This window comes from Nannobrachium achirus (genome assembly GCF_963921795.1).
Source record: "Nannobrachium achirus genome assembly, contig: SCAFFOLD_134, whole genome shotgun sequence".
Classification (NCBI taxonomy): Eukaryota; Metazoa; Chordata; class Actinopteri; order Myctophiformes; family Myctophidae; genus Nannobrachium; species Nannobrachium achirus.
The window spans coordinates 99,165-116,013 of NW_027664553.1; the positions used below are offsets into that span (position 1 = coordinate 99,165).

General features: G+C 40.7%; 1 protein-coding gene across 1 annotated transcript in view; it reads left to right on the forward strand.

The window, feature by feature from the left end:
* wwc1 (WW and C2 domain containing 1) overlaps nt 1-16,849 on the forward strand; it is a 101,501-nt gene that overhangs the window by 23,582 nt on the left and 61,070 nt on the right. Inside the window, exons 3-6 of the mRNA XM_080755238.1 lie at nt 3,416-3,531; nt 8,906-8,993; nt 14,322-14,398; nt 15,650-15,729. Coding sequence (XP_080611364.1) covers nt 3,416-3,531; nt 8,906-8,993; nt 14,322-14,398; nt 15,650-15,729 — 361 coding nt within the window. The remainder of the gene's footprint in view (nt 1-3,415; nt 3,532-8,905; nt 8,994-14,321; nt 14,399-15,649; nt 15,730-16,849) is intronic.

The following is a 16,849-nucleotide window of genomic DNA, read 5'->3' on the forward strand; positions in this document are numbered from 1 at the left end:
TCCATCGTTGTGGCGCTGTTCAGATAAGTAATTACCTCGGTTTCCACAGACATAGCGGCGCTCTCACCCTTGGGTCCTTCCTCAAAGGAAAAGAAGTCATCCTCCTCCTCACTAGCAGCAGCAACAGCAGGCGTCGGATTATTGTTGGGTGCAGGCTCAAGTTTGCGACACTCCGTAGTGAGCAACAGCTTAATCTGATCTCTTCTCGCCTCTTCTTTAACCCAGCGCAATTTGAATTTGGGCAGAGAGACAGCGGCCAGCAGCGCATCTTTGGAGTCGAGAATCCCCCCAAATCGAACTCGAATTGCACCCACTATTGCCTCGGGCAGTCCGGCGGTCATTTGCGATAGGCCATTTTTCAATGCCATGGTTCTGTCCATTAGTATCTCTAGCGTTGGCTGAAGCGTCCCATAATAACAAGTGTTCTCACCCTGCAGAATGTCAAGTGCGACTGTGAAGGGCTTCAAAACAGCACAATATTCCTTGAGAAACAGGTATTCCCTGTCGTTCATACATTTAATCTGAAGCTCTCTGCTGAGATCTTGGATGTCAGCGAGAGGCATTGCTGTGATCCGTGAATATGCATCGTGGAATGAGTTCCACCGTGTCACTGTGGGGACAATCAGCTTCCGAGTACTGAGCTCCTCCAGGGACTCTGATGCTGTAGAGGAGCGGCTGGTTCTTGACCACAACGCGGAACATTTGGCCGTAGCACTGCGATACACAGCCCTCGATTCTGAATTAGATGACAGCCATTTATCAACCTCATTGTTGGCAATTAAATTAAGTGTATGTGCTGCACATCTATAGTGGGTAGGCAATGCAAATAGACCAGGTTGGGCATCATCATTCATGGCTGCGGTTAATATACTATGGAGATCTGTAAAGGTTACCTCGCCTTCATCGTTGTGCTCGTCGAGGAGCTCCTCATCTTCGTCTGAAGATGGAGCAGCAGCGGCTGCAGCTTGCTGCTGCTGTTGATTCTCTTTGAAAGCCTTCACAAAGTTACTGCCGTTGTCCGTCACACAAGCAGTCACTTTACTAATGTTCAGTCCATATTTAGAGAAAATGTCCTCCAGCTCAGTTGTAATTGCATCATAGGTGTGGCGACCTCGGAATCGTTTACAAGCTATCGCTGCCTTCTCTCTTTTCAATGTACGAGGGTCGATCCAGTGAACGGTCACCCCCATGAAACTCTTATTATTGGCACTCCATATGTCTGCTGTTGTTGAAACGTATAGCTGCTCCTCCAGTGTTTTCTTTAATTCCTTCTCCATTAAAGCATATGCCGCCGCCAGCTCTTTGGCAAATGTCTTTCTGTCTGGTGGGACGAAAGGCTGAAAATGTATAGAAAATATTGTATTAATAATATGATTTTGAAATAGGCATATAGCTTAATGAATCAGCGTTATATAGGCGCCTAGGCGAGGGCAATAGCAGGCTGTGTATTGGCCTCTGCATGCACTGGTAGGTATTGATTATTGAATTTAATTAATTAATATAGAAATCATAGCTATAATTGTAAACGACATCTTACCTTAGCAGTTTTGACAGGGATTTTGCTGACAAGCTTTCGAAAAGCTGGAGATTCTACTGTTGACAGAGGCTTCATATCCTCAACATACTCCGCTACGAGCCTCCTCACTTCTTTGACTTCCAGCCGTTCAACCCGGAGAGAGAAATCGAGTTTTTGTTGCTTAAGATTCGGTGCGCCGCCGCTGCCATCTGCCTTTCTTTTCTCAGTTAGTTTAGTGTGAGGGTGAACCGTTTCCAGGTGTTTCTTTAGGTTACTTGTGCTTTTTATCGACGTAGAGAGAACCTTCGTCTTCCTCCCTGGCCCCGCATCGCAGAGTTTACACTTAACTGCAATGTTCTTCTCATCCTTTTGTTTAATGAACTCGAAATAATGTGAATACACCCATCCTGAAAACGTTGACCCTGGGTCTCCAACCGGCTCGGGCTCCGGCTCGGGCTCATTCTCCTGGACCTGGATCTCCTCATCAACCAATATTTCATCCGATTCCGACTCCATTCTGACTTGATGCTGCTTGCTGCTAATGTTGTTGTTTGTTGTTTGATGTACCGGCAGGACCGCACAGCGCGCCAACAGGAAATAATGGTCGCAGGTGTCAATGGGCTTTGTAGTTTTCTGGCGCTGGCGGTGCTGCTGTTGGACGCTTCGCATTGTGGATGGATACAAAAATAGGAAATACAAAGAAAATAAAAAAAGCACCTTCACTTTGGCCGGTAACGCGGAAAGTAATGCTGTAAATAAGTTGTCATTACTGCATTATATTACCGATGTTTTTTTTAGTAGGGCGTTATATTAGTCGTTACCGCATTTCGGTAATATATTAGTAATATGCGTTATATTACTAACGTGCGTTACCCAACACTGCTCAATTCACTCAAGGACCCTTAAATTTGTGTTTTGACTACTTTGATGACTACTTCGTGATGTTCTGAGCTTGTAGATTGTCTATTTCCAAATAGCCAGTGTACTGTATATTAAAGTGGTTTAATTAATTGCGGCCGTCAGGTCGCAGTTTACTATCAAAACCTCCACCGTCCGTCCGTCCGTCCGTCCGTCACACGTCACACGTCACACGTCACACCTTTGCCCTGCGGGCTTGTTTGTGTATTGTATGACATCACGCCACATCATCAGCTGTGGACTCTGTGATGTCATCGTATCTCCATATATGGCCATCTCCGTATAATGGAGATATAAGTCGTCCATGCCCAAGTAGGGGCTGGTGAGGTCAGACTTTGTGTGATGCTTAGGTTATCTCCATATATGGAGATTCAACATTCCAGGTGTAACTATGGCTGCCCGTATGACGTGAGAGGTGGAGGTTGTGATATTTGTATGGAGTCTTACTGGTAGTTATCAATTTTTATTATAATATGTATATATACTGTACATAGGCTATAAATATGTTTTTTAAGTTCCCGCATATTTCGCATTTAATCGCAACTTTCACAAGTTCCCGCATATTTCGCATAGTTTCGCATTGTCATCGCATAAATTCACACAAAAACCCAGCATAATTCACCGCATAATCAAGGATTTTTGCCCGCAAAATCAAGGATTTTAGCCTGCATAATCAAGGATTTTTGCCCGCGTTTTTCTGGAGGGTCTAATATATATATATACACTACTAGACCTTAACCCCTTAATATGTACACTATACTAACCCTGTGTTGGGAGTGTACTATGTGGACCACAACTCTAGTAAGTATATACTATACACACTGGCTGACTGGCTGGCTGGCTGGCTGGCTGGCTGGCTGGCCAGATGGACACATAATAAATAAACACAAACGATAATGAAACTAAATGAATAAATCAATGAATCACTAATAATTGAGTCAGATGTTGAGTTAAGAGGACCACCATGACCTTTGCCCCCAGAGAGCACCCAGTTGGAGGACCCCCGCGCCCAGTGGCAGAGGGAGCAGGAGGTGATGCTCCGGCAGTACCTGGAGGTGGCACAGGAGGCGCTGTCTGCTCAGAGGGAACTTTTCCAGGTGAAGGAGCAGAGACTGAGACTCCTTAAAGGAGACCTAACTACATACCTTACTACTTATTCATACCTAACTTACAAATATACCTACTATACCTATCTTATTCATACCTAACTACAATACTTTTCCAGGTGAAGGAGCAGAGACTGAGACTAGCTCAGCAGGAGTTCACCTCCTTAAAGGAGACCTAACTACATACCTTACTACTTATTCATACCTAACTTACAAATATACCTACTATACCTATCTTATTCATACCTAACTACAATACTTTTCCAGGTGAAGGAGCAGAGACTGAGACTAGCTCAGCAGGAGTTCACCTCCTTAAAGGAGACCTAACTACATACCTTACTACTTATTCATACCTAACTTACAAATATACCTACTATACCTATCTTATTCATACCTAACTACAATACTTTTCCAGGTGAAGGAGCAGAGACTGAGACTAGCTCAGCAGGAGTTCACCTCCTTAAAGGAGACCTAACTACATACCTTACTACTTATTCATACCTAACTTACAAATATACCTACTATACCTATCTTATTCATACCTAACTACAATACTTTTCCAGGTGAAGGAGCAGAGACTGAGACTAGCTCAGCAGGAGTTCACCTCCTTAAAGGAGACCTAACTACATACCTTACTACTTATTCATACCTAACTTACAAATATACCTACTATACCTATCTTATTCATACCTAACTACAATACTTTTCCAGGTGAAGGAGCAGAGACTGAGACTAGCTCAGCAGGAGTTCACCTCCTTAAAGGAGACCTAACTACATACCTTACTACTTATTCATACCTAACTTACAAATATACCTACTATACCTATCTTATTCATACCTAACTACAATACTTTTCCAGGTGAAGGAGCAGAGACTGAGACTAGCTCAGCAGGAGTTCACCTCCTTAAAGGAGACCTAACTACATACCTTACTACTTATTCATACCTAACTTACAAATATACCTACTATACCTATCTTATTCATACCTAACTACAATACTTTTCCAGGTGAAGGAGCAGAGACTGAGACTAGCTCAGCAGGAGTTCACCTCCTTAAAGGAGACCTAACTACATACCTTACTACTTATTCATACCTAACTTACAAATATACCTACTATACCTATCTTATTCATACCTAACTACAATACTTTTCCAGGTGAAGGAGCAGAGACTGAGACTAGCTCAGCAGGAGTTCACCTCCTTAAAGGAGACCTAACTACATACCTTACTACTTATTCATACCTAACTTACAAATATACCTACTATACCTATCTTATTCATACCTAACTACAATACTTTTCCAGGTGAAGGAGCAGAGACTGAGACTAGCTCAGCAGGAGTTCACCTCCTTAAAGGAGACCTAACTACATACCTTACTACTTATTCATACCTAACTTACAAATATACCTACTATACCTATCTTATTCATACCTAACTACAATACTTTTCCAGGTGAAGGAGCAGAGACTGAGACTAGCTCAGCAGGAGTTCACCTCCTTAAAGGAGACCTAACTACATACCTTACTACTTATTCATACCTAACTACAATACTTTTCCAGGTGAAGGAGCAGAGACTGAGACTAGCTCAGCAGGAGTTCACCTCCTTAAAGGAGACCTAACTACATACCTTACTACTTATTCATACCTAACTTACAAATATACCTACTATACCTATCTTATTCATACCTAACTACAATACTTTTCCAGGTGAAGGAGCAGAGACTGAGACTAGCTCAGCAGGAGTTCACCTCCTTAAAGGAGACCTAACTACATACCTTACTACTTATTCATACCTAACTTACAAATATACCTACTATACCTATCTTATTCATACCTAACTACAATACTTTTCCAGGTGAAGGAGCAGAGACTGAGACTAGCTCAGCAGGAGTTCACCTCCTTAAATGAGACCTAACTACATACCTTACTACTTATTCATACCTAACTTACAAATATACCTACTATACCTATCTTATTCATACCTAACTACAATACTTTTCCAGGTGAAGGAGCAGAGACTGAGACTAGCTCAGCAGGAGTTCACCTCCTTAAAGGAGACCTAACTACATACCTTACTACTTATTCATACCTAACTTACAAATATACCTACTATACCTATCTTATTCATACCTAACTACAATACTTTTCCAGGTGAAGGAGCAGAGACTGAGACTAGCTCAGCAGGAGTTCACCTCCTTAAAGGAGACCTAACTACATACCTTACTACTTATTCATACCTAACTTACAAATATACCTACTATACCTATCTTATTCATACCTAACTACAATACTTTTCCAGGTGAAGGAGCAGAGACTGGGACTAGCTCAGCAGGAGTTCACCTCCTTAAAGGAGACCTAACTACATACCTTACTACTTATTCATACCTAACTTACAAATATACCTACTATACCTATCTTATTCATACCTAACTACAATACTTTTCCAGGTGAAGGAGCAGAGACTGAGACTAGCTCAGCAGGAGTTCACCTCCTTAAAGGAGACCTAACTACATACCTTACTACTTATTCATACCTAACTTACAAATATACCTACTATACCTATCTTATTCATACCTAACTACAATACTTTTCCAGGTGAAGGAGCAGAGACTGAGACTAGCTCAGCAGGAGTTCACCTCCTTAAAGGAGACCTAACTACATACCTTACTACTTATTCATACCTAACTTACAAATATACTTACTATACCTATCTTATTCATACCTAACTACAATACTTTTCCAGGTGAAGGAGCAGAGACTGAGACTAGCTCAGCAGGAGTTCACCTCCTTAAAGGAGACCTAACTACATACCTTACTACTTATTCATACCTAACTTACAAATATACCTACTATACCTATCTTATTCATACCTAACTACAATACTTTTCCAGGTGAAGGAGCAGAGACTGAGACTAGCTCAGCAGGAGTTCACCTCCTTAAAGGAGACCTAACTACATACCTTACTACTTATTCATACCTAACTTACAAATATACCTACTATACCTATCTTATTCATACCTAACTACAATACTTTTCCAGGTGAAGGAGCAGAGACTGAGACTAGCTCAGCAGGAGTTCACCTCCTTAAAGGAGACCTAACTACATACCTTACTACTTATTCATACCTAACTTACAAATATACCTACTATACCTATCTTATTCATACCTAACTACAATACTTTTCCAGGTGAAGGAGCAGAGACTGAGACTAGCTCAGCAGGAGTTCACCTCCTTAAAGGAGACCTAACTACATACCTTACTACTTATTCATACCTAACTTACAAATATACCTACTATACCTATCTTATTCATACCTAACTACAATACTTTTCCAGGTGAAGGAGCAGAGACTGAGACTAGCTCAGCAGGAGTTCACCTCCTTAAAGGAGACCTAACTACATACCTTACTACTTATTCATACCTAACTACAATACTTTTCCAGGTGAAGGAGCAGAGACTGAGACTAGCTCAGCAGGAGTTCACCTCCTTAAAGGAGACCTAACTACATACCTTACTACTTATTCATACCTAACTTACAAATATACCTACTATACCTATCTTATTCATACCTAACTACAATACTTTTCCAGGTGAAGGAGCAGAGACTGAGACTAGCTCAGCAGGAGTTCACCTCCTTAAAGGAGACCTAACTACATACCTTACTACTTATTCATACCTAACTTACAAATATACCTACTATACCTATCTTATTCATACCTAACTACAATACTTTTCCAGGTGAAGGAGCAGAGACTGAGACTAGCTCAGCAGGAGTTCACCTCCTTAAAGGAGACCTAACTACATACCTTACTACTTATTCATACCTAACTTACAAATATACCTACTATACCTATCTTATTCATACCTAACTACAATACTTTTCCAGGTGAAGGAGCAGAGACTGAGACTAGCTCAGCAGGAGTTCACCTCCTTAAAGGAGACCTAACTACATACCTTACTACTTATTCATACCTAACTTACAAATATACCTACTATACCTATCTTATTCATACCTAACTACAATACTTTTCCAGGTGAAGGAGCAGAGACTGAGACTAGCTCAGCAGGAGTTCACCTCCTTAAAGGAGACCTAACTACATACCTTACTACTTATTCATACCTAACTTACAAATATACCTACTATACCTATCTTATTCATACCTAACTACAATACTTTTCCAGGTGAAGGAGCAGAGACTGAGACTAGCTCAGCAGGAGTTCACCTCCTTAAAGGAGACCTAACTACATACCTTACTACTTATTCATACCTAACTTACAAATATACCTACTATACCTATCTTATTCATACCTAACTACAATACTTTTCCAGGTGAAGGAGCAGAGACTGAGACTAGCTCAGCAGGAGTTCACCTCCTTAAAGGAGACCTAACTACATACCTTACTACTTATTCATACCTAACTTACAAATATACCTACTATACCTATCTTATTCATACCTAACTACAATACTTTTCCAGGTGAAGGAGCAGAGACTGAGACTAGCTCAGCAGGAGTTCACCTCCTTAAAGGAGACCTAACTACATACCTTACTACTTATTCATACCTAACTTACAAATATACCTACTATACCTATCTTATTCATACCTAACTACAATACTTTTCCAGGTGAAGGAGCAGAGACTGAGACTAGCTCAGCAGGAGTTCACCTCCTTAAAGGAGACCTAACTACATACCTTACTACTTATTCATACCTAACTTACAAATATACCTACTATACCTATCTTATTCATACCTAACTACAATACTTTTCCAGGTGAAGGAGCAGAGACTGAGACTAGCTCAGCAGGAGTTCACCTCCTTAAAGGAGACCTAACTACATACCTTACTACTTATTCATACCTAACTTACAAATATACCTACTATACCTATCTTATTCATACCTAACTACAATACTTTTCCAGGTGAAGGAGCAGAGACTGAGACTAGCTCAGCAGGAGTTCACCTCCTTAAAGGAGACCTAACTACATACCTTACTACTTATTCATACCTAACTTACAAATATACCTACTATACCTATCTTATTCATACCTAACTACAATACTTTTCCAGGTGAAGGAGCAGAGACTGAGACTAGCTCAGCAGGAGTTCACCTCCTTAAAGGAGACCTAACTACATACCTTACTACTTATTCATACCTAACTTACAAATATACCTACTATACCTATCTTATTCATACCTAACTACAATACTTTTCCAGGTGAAGGAGCAGAGACTGAGACTAGCTCAGCAGGAGTTCACCTCCTTAAAGGAGACCTAACTACATACCTTACTACTTATTCATACCTAACTTACAAATATACCTACTATACCTATCTTATTCATACCTAACTACAATACTTTTCCAGGTGAAGGAGCAGAGACTGAGACTGGCCCAGCAGGAGTTCACCTCCTTAAAGGAGACCTGGAGGGACAAGAGCACCTCCTATACCTCCTGTAAGTATAGAACCTCCTCTAACCCTCCTATAAGTATAACACCTCCTCTAACCCTCCTATAAGTATAACACCTCCTTACACCTCCTATAAGTATAACATCTCCTCTAACCCTCCTATAAGTATAACACCTCCTCAAAGGACCTACACCATGAATTTTCACTTTTTCTATTACCTTTTTTTGGGGTCCCACTGGCACCTTCTATCCTCACAAAGTCCTATTTCTGACCATTGTGTCTTTCTCTGGTTTTGGGAAGACAGAGATGAAAAGCTTTCTCAGAACAGTGCTGTTCTGAGAGTTGATCCGTGTGACGTCACACGGATTCCGTTTTTTTTTTTTTTTTTTTTTTCAAATTTTTCAAATCAACTAATTCTGACATGTATAATTCATTTCTGATATTGTTTTGACCATTAAGGATCATCTTGTCTTTGAAATATCAATGTCAATGCCATTTTTCAAAAACAAATTTGTTCTTTACTAGCAACTTTTATTGTATTTGTTCATAATAGTTTGTTGTGTGTACAACAAACAACATGCTATTGAGAAATACAAGTAAACATCCCCATTTAACTTTAAAGGGGGATTTTAAATAGGTGTTTAAATGAGCAAATAAGACTGTTTACAAATAAAAGTGACAAATAAAATCACACAACAAAAAACACACAAAAAATTAAATAACAATTTCCACCGTATTGCACCGTATTGCAATTGTGTATTGCGATGCAAGTTAGTATGATGCGTTTTTACAGGATGGATTTGCCATTGTTCCATGGCAAAATATGATGCACAGAACTCCACCAGCACGGCAGCAATATCATGGAGTGTCACGCTTCAGACATGGCAGGAGTGTACTAAAGTTGTGTGTTCCTTCCATCCATCTATGTTCCATTGGTTCTAGTCTTTCCTCTGGTTCCTTGGCTGTTGCAAGCAAGTGGCAAGGAATACACTAGGAAAGTGCCTTGTTGGTCTAAGCAGTTGTACTGTACTACTCTGCTACCAATGCTGTGTCTTGTTCTGCCAAGGTCTTTACCTCACCAAAGTTTGTTAGATATTGTACTCTGTCATAATGTTTAATCCCCACCTGGAACATGCAGTCATCTCCAGGCTCCAAGGCATAATATGCCTTGATCACTGTCTTAGATAATGGTGCTCCAATATGAGAGACTGCTTGATGCTGTGTAAGCATGTGCCATAGTGCACCCCTAGTGCCATACTGCAACAACTCTCTGGGGTCCGCTCATAATCCTGGCATCCCATTATTCCGTCCATTAGATTAGGGTTATGGATAGGCATAGGCGATTTTAACTTGCACCCCCTGGCCACCAGGCGGCCATTTTTTTTTTTTTTTTTTTTTTTTTTACATTTTTTTGTAATGTAACATTATTTTATAATTATTAAATAAAACAGTGTAAAATGTGCGCAAAAAGAGAGGAGGGGAAGTATTTCTGTTGTTAACTTGGCAGACTTGGCAGGCACTATGGGTGGTCTGTGAGATTAACACCATATAGGCATTTTACAGATTGAGAAAGAACACGAAATTAAACTGCAGCAAATAATTGATCAGTATGCAAGTGCCAAAAACCGGAGGCTGCAGTTCATTGTGTAATAAGGATGATTGCTTGATTGCTTGATGATTAACTTGATGTTTGGATTTATATGTCCTGTCCTGTCCTGTGCTGCCTCTGCCTGCAAAATATAAGTAAATGAATTTGCTCATGGTGTCTAGAAAAAGAAGCACCTGTTTTCCACTTTTTTTTGTTTATATTGTGTTACATTTGGGTAAAAAATAAACTGCCAAAACGCGTTAAAACAACAGAAAAAAAACGCTAAAAAGCGACTTTTTTCGTGCATGAAGTGATAGAAGTACTTGGTCTGTCTTGCACCCCTGATAGAAGAGGCTAGAATCGCCTATGTGGATAGGTATAGTTATATTGGGGCCAGTTGACTCCACATGTACCAACAGCTTGGTGTCAGCCTCCTAGTTCAAGAGGTCTGGGATCTCTTCACCCCCAGCCCCTTTTGCAGGGAGCTCCTCATCATCAGAGACAACAGAGCTGACAGACACACCCATCCCTCAGCAACTTTACAAATTCTGGGTGTCTGAAGAGAACAAACAGCTCTTCAGCTGTGTGTTTGGAATATGGTGTCCAATCAAGCCTTTGTCGGGCAACAGTGGCTCAGTAGGTAGAATTTGAAGGTTCCAGGGTCAATTCCCGGCTCTTCCTTGTTATGTTTCGAAGTGTCCTTGAGCAAGACACTGAATCCCTGACTGCTCCAGATGAGCAGGTTGAAACCTTGCATGGTGTGTGAATGTATGTGTGAATATGTATGTTAATGGGTGAATGTGAAATAAATTGTAAAGCGCTTTGGAGAAAAGCGCTATATACTGTAAATGCAGTCCATTTACCATTTACCATTGTCTTCTCTGTTGTCTCTGATGATGAAATAGGCGGCGGGTGGAGTAGAGATCCCAGACATTTGAATAGGATTGAGGAGGCTGACACATGGTGCATGTACTGACTGCATTATAACTAAGCCTATCTCTAACCCTAACCTTCACTAACCTAATGGTCGGAATAGTGGGATGTCGGAATTATGAGCGGACCCCAGAGCGTTGTTGTCTGCTTTGCATAACTGCTATACTACACCCCATATTTACAAGCACTGTGGATGAAGGAGATCATTATGGCACTGGTGGGAATCGGCACATGCTTCCACTTCATCAAGCAGTCTCTCATCTTGGAGCACCATTAGCTAAGACAGTGATCAAGGCGCATATGCCTTGGAGACTGAAGATGACTGCATGGGCTAGGTGAGGATTAAACATGCAGTTATGGCTTCTGACGAGTACAATATCTGATGAATTTGACAGAACAAGACACAGCATTGGGTAGCAGAGGAGTACAACAACTGAGACCAACAAGGTACCTTTCTAGTGCATTTCTTTCCACCTGCTTGCAACAGCCACGGAACCTGAGGAAAGACTAGAACCAATGGAACATAGATCAGGGCATGGCATTACGGCTTGTCCTGTTGTGCAGGACAAGTTAATTAAAAATGTACTTGGACAAGTGGATCTTGGTTTCATTCATTTCTGTGACGTTCCTAGCAGCTTTGTGTATATGCAGACTATGGACTGCCCATACTATGGAGTGGAGGTTGGAGGGAGCAATTAGCAGTCCTTTTGTTATTCATTCTATTTTCAATGTCTGACTATATCTGCATGCATTTAATATGTATATGTATATTTATGTAATTCTACTTTGAACTGAATATAACAACAGTATACACACAGCAGGGTTCCCCAATTAGTTTTCCCCAAGGGCCGAATTATGTCTAGGGTACCAAGCCCAGGGCCACAACATTGAATTATGTCCAGGGTACCAAGCCCAGGGCCACAACATTGAATCATGTCCAGGGTACCAAGCCCAGGGCCACAACATTGAATTATGTCTAGGGTACCAAGCCCAGGGCCACAACATTGAATCATGTCTAGGGTACCAAGCCCAGGGCCACAACATTGAATCATGTCTAGGGTACCAAGCCCAGGGCCACAACATTGAATCATGTCTAGGGTACCAAGCCGAGGGCCACAACATTGAATCATGTCTAGGGTACCAAGCCGAGGGCCACAACATTGAATCATGTCTAGGGTACCAAGCCGAGGGCCACAACATTGAATCATGTCTAGGGTACCAAGCCGAGGGCCACAACATTGAATCATGTCTAGGGTACCAAGCCGAGGGCCACAACATTGAATCATGTCTAGGGTACCAAGCCCAGGGCCACAACATTGAATCATGTCTAGGGTACCAAGCCCAGGGCCACAACATTGAATCATGTCCAGGGTACCAAGCCCAGGGCCACAACATTGAATTATGTCTAGGGTACCAAGCCGAGGGCCACAACATTGAATCATGTCTAGGGTACCAAGCCCAGGGCCACAACATTGAATCATGTCTAGGGTACCAAGTCCAGGGCCACAACATTGAATCATGTCTAGGGTACCAAGCCCAGGGCCACAACATTGAATCATGTCTAGGGTACCAAGCCGAGGGCCACAACATTGAATCATGTCTAGGGTACCAAGCCCAGGGCCACAACATTGAATCATGTCTAGGGTACCAAGCCGAGGGCCACAACATTGAATCATGTCTAGGGTACCAAGCCGAGGGCCACAACATTGAATCATGTCTAGGGTACCAAGCCGAGGGCCACAACATTGAATCATTTCTAGGGTACCAAGCCGAGGGCCGCAACATTGAATCATGTCTAGGGTACCAAGCCCAGGGCCACAACATTGAATCATGTCTAGGGTACCAAGCCCAGGGCCACAACATTGAATCATGTCTAGGGTACCAAGCCGAGGGCCACAACATTGAATTATGTCTAGGGTACCAAGCCCAGGGCCACAACATTGAATCATGTCTAGGGTACCAAGCCGAGGGCCACAACATTGAATCATGTCTAGGGTACCAAGCCGAGGGCCACAACATTGAATTATGTCTAGGGTACCAAGCCGAGGGCCACAACATTGAATTATGTCTAGGGTACCAAGCCGAGGGCCACAACATTGAATCATGTCTAGGGTACCAAGCCGAGGGCCACAACATTGAATTATGTCTAGGGTACCAAGCCCAGGGCCACAACATTGCGGGGGGCAACGGTGTTGTTCCCGCTACTCCAGCGACAGCTCAGATATACTAGTGCTGTTGCTGCTCTTATACCACCATTATTATAATTATTATGAGAAATACACTCCTTCAAGTTGAACCAAAATAAGTTAAGAACCAATTAACCATTCTGCTTGAAAAGTATGCATCTGTATAACAGGGTTAGTATGTATATATATATATATATATATATATGTATAACAGGGTTAGTATGTATATATATATATATATATATATATATGTATAACAGCAGCCAGTAAGTTGACAGTGCAGAGACATGACTGCCTTCCGGGCCGTCAACTATTACTGGCATCAGCTGGAGACACACACACACACACACACACACACACACACACACACACACACACACACACACACACACACACACACACACACACACACACACACACACCTTCCCTCTGCAGTGCTCTCATTTCCCTCCAAAAGCCCTTGAATATGATTGAAAATGATTAAGGATTACTTAATCATTATGGTAAGCTTACGTTTCATATCGCACTCACCTTACCTGTAACTTTCACTACTCCCCCAAAATATCTTTTGGAAGTAAAAAATAAGAAGCCTATTGGGGAACCCTGATGTACAGTATCTAATTATACAGTATTTGTATTAAGTTTTAATATCTGTGTGATTCTACAGTGAACTCCAGATCCTCCTCCTCCAGTAAATATGACCCCGACATCCTCAAAGCAGAGATCGTCACTGCCAAGAGCAGAGTGAGTTTATATGTACTGTATATTTACTGTATATGTACTGTATACTGTATATTTACTGTATATGTTATCTATATGTAGAGTGAGTATATATACTGTATATATACTGTATATATCATCTATATGTAGAGTGAGTATATATACTGTATATTTACTGTATATATCTATATGTAGAGTGAGTATATATACTGTATATTTCATCTATATGTAAACTATATGTATATATACTGTATATATCATCTATATGTAGAGTGAATATATATACTGTATATATCATCTATATGTAGATTATATGTATGTATACTGTATATGTTATCTATATGTAGAGTGAGTATATATACTGTATATATCATCTATATGTAAACTATATATGTGACTCAGCCTGACTGAGGGGCAGTCATTTCGGAAGGCAGGGTTTTTCACTACTGCTAATATGACTTCTTTTTTTTTTTTTTTTTTTTTATGAAAAAAGTCACAAATGCATCTCAAAATATCTAGGCTACATTTCACTTAAACGCCAGAGCTTAACTCTGCATGTAAATAAGACTTTTTTTTAATTAATGTGAGAGATCGTCAGGTCATTTGCAGGTTAGACATTTATTTAGAACTTGAATATCTCAAAAGTAGTATTTCAGCATGGCATCATTCTATAAGCCATATCTTCAAAGCTGTTGGGTCGATCTCCACATCCAATATATCATTTTGTAGCTATGATCCCCAGCTTTCAAATGAAATGAAAAACATGAAAATGATAAAAAATGCAATGACTAGCCGTCAGCCGCGCTGGGACACATATATATATATATACTGTATATATCATCTATATGTAGAGTGAGTATATATACTGTATATTTACTGTATATGTTATCTATATGTAGAGTGAGTATATATACTGTATATATCATCTATATGTAGATTATATGTATGTATACTTTATATATGAGATGTGAGAGCAGAGTGACTTGTAAATAGACTAAGCCCCCATGCCCCCCCCCCCCTTTTTTCCGTTGTATTTGATGTTGTGCTTTTTCTGCTTTTGAAACTGATGTTATCCTAGATAAAGTACTATGTTCTATCCGTCTGTCTTTCAATGTTAGATGAGATACTTAAAGTGTGGTTCCTGTGGGAATAAGCCTCGGCTTTCTAGGATCTCCTTTTTATTTATTTTTATTTTTTCTATTGCAAACTCTCTCTCTCTCTCTCTCTCTCTCTAACTCTCTCTCCTGTATAAACTCTGTGTCTCTCTCTCATCAGGTGAGTAAATTAAAGATGGATCTTGCTGATATGAAACAGGAGCTTCAGTTCAAAGAGCAGGGATTCACGACGCTCAAACAGTAAGTCTGACCTCTGACCCCTGTGATTTGCAAATGTCATCATACAGTCTGAGGACACCTTTCATGTTTACAGTGGCGCACATTTATCCTAATGTTAAAACATTTACACATACATACAATACAATACAATACAATACACATTTATCCTAATATAAATAAAAATCATCTAAGCATATTTAGCTGCTTAGCAGAAATTACATTTTAAAATATATTTTCATGAATGGTGTAGGAGGTGTAGTTCCAGACTCTATATAACATTCAGGAGGTGTAGTTCCAGACTCTATATAACATTCAGGAGGTGTAGTTCCAGACTCTATATAACGTTCAGGAGGTGTAGTTCCAGACTCTATATAACGTTCAGGAGGTGTAGTTCCAGACTCTATATAACGTTCAGGAGGTGTAGTTCCAGACTCTATATAACATTCAGGAGGTGTAGTTCCAGACTCTATATAACATTCAGGAGGTGTAGTTCCAGACTATATATAGCATTCAGGAGGTGTAGTTCCAGACTATATATATAACATTCAGGAGGTGTAGTTCCAGACTATATATAACATTCAGGAGGTGCATAGGCGGCGGGTGAGCCATACGTTTGGGAAGGCTATGCGTCAGGGAGGATCGTTTTTTTCCCCCATTCCGAGTCCAGACTTTTTAAACAATCATGAAATATGAACTAATAATAACAAGCAGTAGTATTACATGATAAAGATAATGACAACAACAAGGTTTCTGTTTCAAAACTCAGTATTCAGTTTACTCCAATAAAAATAGAAATATTCGGTTACATCCCAACAAAGCACCAAAAAGTATATTGGCCATCTAATGGCTATATTGTTTTCACAAAAGCAGTATCCTTATAGCCACTAGGGCACTGAAAATGTCTACAGGCGAAACAAAACACAGCGTCTGCTTCTTTACTGTACTCTATATAACTGTACCTTTTAAAGAAGTCCTTGGAAAAGGAACGTTTCTGTTTCCCAAAAAATGTTTTGGGATATTCGGGCAGGATTGGCTGAGAAGGGCCACTGTCTTTTTCTCCCAAGTCAGTGACAGTGAGCGGTGGATCATAACCGGCGGCAATGTTGCCTCCCCTGGCGCCTCCTCCTCCTCCTGTGTCATC